At 45.9% G+C, this 10,361-nt stretch overlaps 1 protein-coding gene across 1 annotated transcript; it reads right to left on the bottom strand.

Annotated features, from left to right (window-relative positions):
* Window positions 1–8,328: 8,328 nt before the first annotated feature.
* Window positions 8,329–9,120, bottom strand: LOC119225215 (gamma-crystallin M3-like). The gene is made up of 3 exons (XM_037482932.2): window positions 9,058–9,120; window positions 8,693–8,935; window positions 8,329–8,607 (listed from the first exon to the last, which is right to left on the bottom strand). Exons 1-3 carry the CDS (start codon window positions 9,088–9,090, stop codon window positions 8,329–8,331), a joined length of 555 nt encoding a protein of 184 aa, XP_037338829.1. The 5' UTR covers window positions 9,091–9,120.
* Window positions 9,121–10,361: the final 1,241 nt, after the last annotated feature.

The following is a 10,361-nucleotide window of genomic DNA, read 5'->3' as shown; positions in this document are numbered from 1 at the left end:
TTTTGTGGGGAACGTCATTGACCAAAAGAGGAACGCTTAATTTGACTCACACTTCTGAAGCCTCTCAACTTAAAATGATTTAGAATGAATCTATGTGAATAAATATGGATTTCTGGCTGCCATATCAAACAATTTGGTTTATATTCAGACGTTTTAAGCGAGTGAGGTTTTCATAGTGCTTGGTAACTCATATGCCTGAGAAAAAAAAAAGAAGAAAAAAAAGCCCGGGCTTTGCAGTTAAGTGCGCAGCGTTATGAACCAGCACCACGAGGAGTCCTCTATCATAACCGCGATGAGAGAGATTTACGGGTAAAAAGAAGGCCAAGCTCAAGGGTCCGTAAGTAAGCGCGAGGCAGCGAGGGAAGAAACCTGCAGAGCAGATACAGCCGCGGAGGAGGAAAGGATCCTCCCAGATCCACCCCCCCCCCCCCCCCCCCCGAGCCGGGTTTTTTTTTTCCAAGAGTCTGTCGGCGTGAGACAGCTGTGAAGAGAGGCCTTTATCTTCCTAATGCACTGTGTTACAGCAGACCTCTCGGTGAAAAAAAAATAAAGAAGAAGACGTGTCTCCGAGTGTCTGGATGAAGAAAAAAAAAAGCTCCGGATTGGATCCCTCCTCCGCTGAACAGATCAGGGCCCCCAGTCACACATCTGCAGCCGCCACGTCGCCCTTTGAAGCCCCGCCCGAATGGCCGTCAGGGCCCCCCCCCCCCCCCACCCCCTTGGGGACCCAAACCTCCGGGAGGACCAGCGGGACCAGCGGCTCAATTTGAGGCCTCCCCTGAAGATCTGTAAATAAACACGTTTTAAGTCCCCGACTCGATAAGCGTCCGATTGCTTTGTGCCCGTCTTCTTTGGGGATTAGAGGGGACAAAAAGGAGAGGAGGCGATGGAGGCATAACAAATTAAGAAAGGACTTCCTGGATTGCTGGAAGAAAAAAAAAAAAAAAAAAAACAGCTGCCGGGGACTTTTAGGATGATGGCAATCAGGAATACCAAACAGGAAGTGACCTCAGATCCTTTGTGAAAAATGCCAAAGGAGTTACTGTAAAACGGATGCTTTCTGGTCCGAGACGTCCTGCTTCTTCTTGATGCCTGTATTTCAGGGCATTTTCCCATCAAACAGTGGAATATTTAAACACCATTGACCCTGTCTTTAATCTTAAGATTTACTTGGTTAACGATGGTTACTCCACAACAAGTTGTACATACGAATAAACATACAAATATATATATAAAGGGGAAGTAATATTTCTACACAGATCTGGGATTTCTGGGATACCCTTACAAATATAGAAGTAATGATAAAGCATCTAGAGCTCGAGTGGAGAGAACAGAAATGGTAAGAAGAAAATATAAAAACATGAAGCTCTTTCCCTGTGACATCCTCAATGAATGAATCAACGACACAAAGAATCCTGCACACACTGAATATTTAATCTACCTTCAGTTCTGCTACACCTGCTTTTTTATAAAAAATGAATCCAATTCGTTTGTGTGTGTTTGTTCACTTTTAGCCTTGATTCTTGCAGACAAATGAACCTGAAATGTAGAGCTGGGTTTGGCGATGTTGCTGCATGATGTCATGCATCATTTATTTAAAGATCTGTGTTCATTGTGTTTATCTCAAAAGAGGTTTCCGTCCACAAACATCCAACAGGTCAAACGTTGTACATGTGGTTGATTAGTCAGCTCCTTCACGGATTCGGATGCTGCTGAAATATCAATTGGGCTTTATTCCAACAACTTTGTTGCAATAATCCCCCTCTTGATAGACTAATAAACTACGTGGGGAAGTGTAACTTCATTTCTACCCGTTTTCAGGCAACACTCGGTGCATGGAGCATCCTCTCTCAGATGTGTGAACCACGTACCTCGCTGCTCCTCCCTTTTACTCCTCGGGGGGAGGCCCGCGTCCTCCCCCCTGCAGCACCTGTTACACTCCACAGGAGAGTAGCTCCAGCACACAACAACACGGAGGAGCTTTACCCTGAAACAAAACACAGGGATTTACAGCGTTAAATATTGATCCCACAACACTTGTCCCCGTGGACCGTCTCCCTCTGATACCGGTGTCCCTGCAGAATCGTAGATCCCCCACCCCCCCCCCCCCCCCCCCACACTTAAAAAAAATGTTTTAAGATCCACTAGAATACAATGAGGCAGAGTAACAGCGCCGCTGCCCCCTTCTGGTGAGGCGAGGTGCTGAATTGACCAGAGGATGGATCAGTATTTGCAGCAGCTGATGCAGCAGTGGAGGAAGCACTCAGACACGTGACTTAAGAGCAGTTTATATGATAATAGGTACTGTTAGTGACATGCTCCAAAAGGGAAGGTTAATGCCCATGGAAAGGAGTGGGGATGATGTACTTTACTTCAGGAGGGTCGGTGCGTTTCGGACATTTGTTCATTTTACAACTCAGTGTTAAACAAAAGGATCAAATGTTTTAATTTAAAACTGTCACAAGTTTAACTGCGAAAGGTACACATTCGATTTCAGTCACAATTTGTGTTATGCAAGTTTAAAAAAAAACTGCATTATGTCTAAGAATATCTACACTTGCATCACAGTGAAATTATAAACTGATTAAAATAAACACAATATATATTTATTTTTCAACATCGCAAAAAGTTGTGTATTCCTTACACAAACACTATCCCGGGTCTAACAAGATCATATTGTTACTCATCACAAAGGCGTTTCAGGTCAAAGCACGCATTTCTCAGACTGGTTTCACACGTTTCCAGTGGTTGTGTCTGGGTGGCGCCGCTGGGCTGGCGGGCAGCACCAGGTCGATCCCGGTCACGTTTACACCCAGAATGCAGCTGTGTCAACACCTTGGCCAACGTCAAAGCTACTGATAATACTGATAATGCTGATCATCTGCCAGTGTGTCAACATGGAGAACAGGCTTCTGACTGGTGCAGTGTTAAATCTTCTTTCCAGCTTGATCCTACGATTTAACGCAAACGAGTGTGTGTTACGCATCATACGGATAACAGCTAACAGCTGATCGTCCTAATGTGGTTTGATGGGTCCCGACCATCGAGGCGCAGGGAGACGCTTAATGAAGTGACTCTCGGTGTGGCCTCCACAAGCCTCTCCTCCCCAACTCACCATATGGAGCTGATCTGCTGGGGGTCATATTAAAAGGGGCAAGAGGTCAGAGGTCACTGTGGGTCGTCAGTGCACTGCGGGTCAAATCGTCGTTGTGGATTTGCTGGTTAAGGCGGATCTTTGAATGAAAAGCCCGACCACAGCTAAAGGCCTTCTCCATCTAAATGGGTCACTGTGCTACTTCTGTTATTGTTTTTCTTAAAGGGAATATCAATACACACTTAATTGTGAAAAAGACACAATATTAACAGATCATTAAGAAAACATTTGGATCACCTGAGGGTGGATTAAGGTCTTTAAAGCAGAGGGATTTGATCGGTAAGTGAACTCGGCTATTGGCGTCCTTCGTGTTTACTCTCTCCACTTGCTAAGTGGATAATGTGACAAAGGCCAAAGGTTAATCCAATGAAACAGACTCTCGGGTCGTAAAGAGTTGGATTACTTCAGTTCCTTCGTTGGAGCGTCGCAGAGGCAACATTTATTTGTTGTGCCGTACAGCAAATAAGTGGCAAAAGCTGCTATAACCAGTATCTGTTTATCAATAGTTGAAGAGAATATTGCGTAGGATTTAAGAGGGAGAATCGTGTGTTGACTCAACATTTTCCCTCAGCATCACAACATCCTCTTAGTAGAAGCGTGTTATCAAACGCAGCATGGCGGCATGTTCTAGGTCTGAGGCGGTTTGGGTGTGTGGCTGCGAGTTGTGTGCCGCTCTTTCGAAAGGAAGCTAATCTGAAGCTAATCTGAAGCTAATCTGAAGCTAAGATGAAATAAACCAAGCAGAGAAGCCCAGAGGTCACGTTCTCAAAACAGCTCTGGTGTGTTTTCGTTCACAGCACTCGACCTGTCACACCGCTACGAGGTCAGAGGGGGGGGAGTGGCATGCTTGTGTTTGTGTTGGCGGGGGGGGGGGGACCATGGAACACAAAAGCCCCCCAGCTTTCTCCCATTAGTGCCCCCCATCCGAACCGTGGTATCTGGTGTTAAACGTTTCTTTTCTTTCTTTTAACAACGTTTACAACTGAAAGACAACAGAAACGTTGTTTCTGCGTGTTTACTGTCACGGAAGCTGCAGGTTAAATACAAGAGGTCAAGCTTGAGAACCGAGTACTTGAGGCACTATTTTCATGTAGCACCTATAGTAGCACATTTATTCTAAGGCTGAAACAGTCAATTAAATATTAATTCATCCACCAAATCAATTGGCCACATTGTTGTGTTGATTCAATTGTTGATGTTCTCCCCTTTAGAGTTAAATGTGCTTCTTGGAGAGGTTGGATGTGGTTCACTGAGCGTATACCGGCCCGGGTGGTGATTAGATCAGGGCTTCATCAGGGTAGGTGGAACGATGCAGAAACACTACGCCCTGGTTTAAAAAAAAAACAGTTTAGCTTTGCTGCTTGGAACAGAGCCGAGTGAATTATTCCCCCCCACGTATAGATCTAACGTTACGGATCACAAATATGCCTCAAGGGGCTTTAAAATCCGTCCAACTGCAGCGTCTCCACGTGTTCAGGCGGAGCAATCTGTTTCTCCCCCAGATGTTGTGTTACAGCAGAGCGGACTATTTAAAGATTGTTTGTCTAAACAAAGATACGCACCATTCTGCTTAATTAATATCTGCACTTCTCCAAGCACGTGCACGTGTTTATTCCCATAACTGTTCGCTCTCGGCGTGTTTTCGTGTGCTTGTGCCGTCTCTTCTTGCTCAGCTGGCTGCAGATGTTACTGTGTGTGTGTGTGTGTGTGTGTGTGTGTGTGTGTGTGTGTGTGTGTGTGTGTGTGTGATTGGGACGCTCTGCGCCTGACAGCAGTTACACTCGCGGCAGCTGCTCACCTGCCTGTGTTTCTGAAAACGGGTTTAAATAAATAATAAATAAATCAGCGTCTCGGTGGGAGCGGGCGGAAAGAATGTAAACACGCTGCTTTACTGAAGAGTGTGATTAGTATCTTTGAATCTCTGAAAAATCTCTGAAAAAATCCTGAAGCTCTCCGCCCCTGACCTGAAGGTCTCAGATCGAGATGTCAAGGTGCGGCCCTTATGGAACATGTAAGGCCAGCGGGGTCGTGGGGGGGGACCCCACAGGACAACTGTACACAGAAAAATCCTTAAGAGTTAATTTTACGGTGTTGGGCAAAAGCGTTGAAGTGCAGAGTTGAAATCACACTTTAAAAAAGATTCAACTCTTACAGAGTAAATTTTAGAGCCATTAGCCATTTAGAGCCATGGAGTCATCATCCAGAGTCAAGATCAGATTCATTTGCAACTCTTAGTAGAGTTAAATGAAATCTTTGATAGAATTGAAATGCAACTGTACAGTGTCACAGTTCTTGGTATCAGGCTTAACTCCATGTAACATGATGCATGGATTGGAGAGGGTGCCACAAGGTTGTTGGACAGAAGTAAATGAGGGATTTCAGGAGGTCGTGTTCAGGCTTTGGTTCATGGTCATGTTCATCTTACTTAGCCTGTTAGCATGCAGGCTAATCTCTGAGAAGCAGGCCAAAGCTGGGGCTGATGCAATGTCAATGTCAGTATTTGGGCGTAATTCTGTACCAATTCAAATGTAGACAAGTCAGAGGATCCCAATTTATCCAGCCACACTCAATCCAAAAGCAACTGACCCACTGGCGGACGACGCGCCCCCCCCACAGAGACACGTCGCGCCAGCGTGACGAAAATAATTGAACAAACTCAACTTCTTTTATAGAACCGACGAAGAACCTTCGTCTCTGTGAACTCGCCTTCTTCACAACAGCAAAAGGCCACGGGCGCATCCATTGGAGAAGTCATTTGAGCTTTTTTCATCTGTGCTCGTGCTATGTGGAGAGATTTTCTGGGTCTCCGCTGACTGAGATCCGGGGGGTGAGCGGGGGGGGGGGGGGGGGGGGGGGGGGACCTGCCAATATAGGGAGCTCTGCTTTTGAGAACCCTGCCTCTGGTTAAGAGGCGATGAACTATCGTGGTCTTTGATCTGCGTTCATACATCCGGGCAGAATAACGATGGGTCCTTTGACCAGAGCTAATGATGTCTGTGGTGCTCCAGGATACTACAAGGGGGGGGGGGGGGGGGGGGGGTTGTAACCACACGGGTACCTTTAATGAGTTGTATTTGTTTTGTTTTATCCCCCTCCGCCTCCTGCTCACCTCAGCACACGCAATAATGAAGAGGGAGGGGCGGTGCGGGTTGAAGAAGCACCTTGGCGGGGGCTAATTATCCAAACCCTCAGAGGACGCCCCGCCAGCTAAAGGAAAAGAGATTTCCCCTCGTTTCTCCACACATACTCTAATGTTAACCTCCTTCGTTAGTCCAAATTGGAGCGTGTCTGGATGAGGTTGATATCACTTGGCACTTTGATACCGACGATTCCCATCCACAGGACTACTTGCAAACTGCTTAACTTCCAACTTTTGTATAACTGCTGCGCTAAACTAAAAACACATTCTCAGAATCTTTCCAGGGCTCAGCACGAAACTTTAATCCGTCTGTCCCACTTTCATTTTTTTTTTTCATTTTCCCACTCTTTGAGTAGTAGTCTGTGGCCCTCTCACAGCCAGTCGCTCACACAATGGGTCTCCCTATCTCTCTCCCTGTGTCGGACCGCCGGTCCCCCGTCCATCTCCGCCTCATTAAGCATATGTCTCATTTTCCATTCTCAGACCAGGAGAGATAGCGCACAAAAGCGCTGCTTTCAGGCCGCTCATCCCGTCTGAAGGTCTAATGAAAGCGGATCAAATAGGAGTGACTGACACCGGGGGGAGGCGTAGCCCTGGGTGAGAGACGAAGGGGGGAACAATGGGCCTGAATGTGCCGCCGCTGCGGCGGCGGCGTGGAGCATGGACCAGTGAATGCAGATGATTCCGTAATGAGGGATTAAGTGGTGGATTACGGGTCTTTATTAAGATGTTCCTGATCCTCATTAGGCTGAATCTGGTATCGGGGCATCGATTCCCCCTCGCTCGCTCGCTGGATCGGCCCCTCTCTGGAGGAGGAAGAGAGGAGAGAGTGAGAAGGGAAGATGGAGGCATGTGCTTCTTTAATCCTCCTCCGAGGCGTGTAACAAAAAGCTAATCTCGAGATTTATAATATGTCTTTTGCATGGGTTTATCGTTTTAATAAAAGTCTAATTAAAGTATATCTTGGCTTGGAAACGTAAAGAATATCTGAGAATAGTTGAGGCTGATAGGAATAACATTAGCTGTGCAGGTACTTTGCACGAAACGTCATATAATACTTCAAGAGTTCTGCAGAATTGTGTGGCAATCTGTTCGGTTAGTCTTGATATTTCACTGACTATGTGCCCACTCACATAAAACAAGACAAAACCAAGTGGAAAAACTGCACGAACTCCGCATTCCAAATAGAAGGTTTACCTGTCGTGTGGTGTAGTAGTGGCCCAGTGACCATTCACGGGATGAAAAAGGATGAAAAGTGGCATTGCAGGGAACCTGAGCGTGTGAACCCAATTTAACAGAAATCTCTGATATTGTTATTGAGAGATCATTTATACAGCACCGGCATTGCCATCCATGGAGCTATGCCACAAGCAGAGTATTTATATAATTTAAATAAAACACTTTACAATTACCCAATTACTTCGTCCTATTTGCGTATTGTCATCGTAACGCACGAGTGAGAAATGGCCAGACTCTGGATGTGTCTTTACCCGTGTGAATGTTATCGCCTAATGAGCGCACAGCGGAGCAGAAACAAGCCTCAGGCGCTCCAAGGACAATATTTACATCCCATAATAACCGAAAGCCAGAGTTGGAGCGGTGTTAACTTAACGCAGCGCCTCTCAGACTAAACTTCCTCCGGCTCAGTGCCACCGTTTGAGGCCATCCCCCCCCCCCCCCCCCCCCCCCCCTCCGCGAGGCCTGCGAATCAGACAAATCTAGAGGCCTCCTCAAGTGGAAGTAAAAGAAGCAGCAGACCCTGGTGGACTTTAGTCAGGAAGCAGGTCAGAAATGTAAGAGGATAGCAAGACATTAAGTGCTAGCTTAGCTTAGCACAAAGACTAGAAACAGGTGGTTATGAACAGATAATTGGAGCACTGGGTGAACGTCATATCCGCTCTTACAGCCAGCAGTCTGCAGCACTCTGATTAAACCGTGTGAAGTATGAGTGCGGGGTTATTTGAAGAAAAACACACCAGCTCAGTTCAGGTCACGACAGTTTTATTCGGCGCTCCGAGAGAGAGAGAGAGAGAGCCTAGTAGCAGGAGTCAGAGATGCGCTTCATGCTCATGAACCTCATGCCGCTGCCGCCCATGTTCATGAAGTTCCTGTACTCGCCGGGCCTCACGTACATCATCCTGCCCCGGTACTGGGCCTGCTCGTACATCAGCCAGTGGCCGTCCATCACGTGGCAGGACATGCAGTTGGACATGCGGAAGCGGTCCATGACGTTGTCGCAGTCGTCCATCAGCTCGGACATCTGACCCCCGAAGTTCTCCCTCTCGTAGATCCTCATCCTGAAGGATCCCCTGTGCTGTGATGCACAAGACGAGACGGGGGGGGGGGTTAGCTCACAACGTATTCGTATACAGGAATCTCGCCAGGTGCCGAGCTCTTACCATGGGGATCATGCGGCAGGACTTGATGGAGTCGCTCATGCCCATCATGGCCATGTAGTCGGCGTACTCCCCCCTCCTCATGAAGTACTGGTTTCCCATGTAGTTGTTGCGCTCGTACACCATGAAGCAGCCTCTCTCCACCCTGCAGGACTGGCACCTGCTCAGGTAGGAGGACATGTCGGGACAGTCGCTCGTGCACTCGTAGGAGCGGCCCTGGAAGTTCCTCTCCTCGTAGAAGATGATCTGAGGGACAGAGGGTTTGGTTAGTGCTTGCTGTTTGCGTGTAGATCCGTAGTTTGCTCTTATTGCAGCTCTGTTTGTGGCAGAAAAACCAGCAGAGAGAGAGAGAGAGAGAGAGAGCTTACCCTGCCCATGGTGTTCATTCCAGAGGACGTCATGTCGCTGCTGCTGTTGCTGCTGCTGCTGCTCTTGCACCGAACTGTAGCTCTACCTGGTTCAACCCTTGGCTTTTATACCTGAGCCACAGACCGGCGCTTTTGTGTAAACGCCCTGAGCCAGCAACAGTGCCATAGAAATGCACAGAATATGGAGGGATTGTCCACAACTCCGGCGGCTCAGAAATCCCGTCAGCGGGCCACAGAGAGAAGGGGGATTCACGCTGTTTTGTCAGCAACAACAACGTACTTTTTTTGTGGCAATGTGTCACTTGCAAAGTCATATCATTCAGCTTGTTGGGGCTCATGTAGATGGGTTTTTGCAGTTCACTTTGATAATTTTCATGGTGTTTCAGTGGATGTTAATGTATACCAAGATTTTTAAAAGTAAATGTACTGTTTAAAATATAGAATTTTTACATACATCTTATGCTACTTAGCTTAAGAGTTCAGGCTTCCTTATAAATCAACATCTTTGGTATATAATACTATACTTACCATTTGAAAATGCCCAAAACAATAGATAAAAGATAAAACTCTGTTGAGCTATTTGGATTCCTACGATAAGAAAAGGTTTTCTGAACTATAAAAAGCATTTGAACAGGGTCTGTATATTAAAAACACGTAAAAGTTCGGACAGCCTTATTAGAATAATAAGTTACTATTTTTTTATTTCCATTAATAAAACTTGTCATGTCACAAAAAGTCTCTCATATTAAATACAGACAATTGTATATACCTTTAGTCGTAAAACTTAAAACTTGACTTTTATTTAATTTACTCAAACAGAAACCCAGTAATTCAGTTAATTCATCGTTTACATCACAGTTATGCTTTATGCTTAAAGTTTGCTTGCGATTTTCTAATTACGGATGATGTTAAAAAAAAACAGCATTTCGTTCCACAAATCTGTTGTACAGAGACAATAAATAACTGTAATTTAGACTAGCTGAATTTTGCTTGAGCAAAAGGCAGGATTTAAGACCGACATATACTCTATTTAATAAGCTGACTATTTTCTTGTATGGTTACAAATGTTGTCCCATTAGAAGTAGCCATGTCGTAATAGTAAGTTGAGCACATAGTCCACTTTATTTTCTTTCAATAATTGTAATAGTGTATACAGTAATCACGTGTTGAAGGTACATTTTATTTTATTTTCAATGTGTTGTGCATAAACACTTGTTTCGCGAATAACATACAGATACACCAGGCTCATTTCAGTTGGGGTGAGCTTTCACGTCTCACCAGAGGGGGGCGCTGTGACGAATGCG

This window comes from Pungitius pungitius, chromosome 5 (assembly GCF_949316345.1).
Source record: "Pungitius pungitius chromosome 5, fPunPun2.1, whole genome shotgun sequence".
In the NCBI taxonomy this organism is placed as follows: Eukaryota; Metazoa; Chordata; class Actinopteri; order Perciformes; family Gasterosteidae; genus Pungitius; species Pungitius pungitius.
Note: the sequence above shows the minus strand (reverse complement) of the source record. Positions and strands in the feature narration are given on the sequence as shown.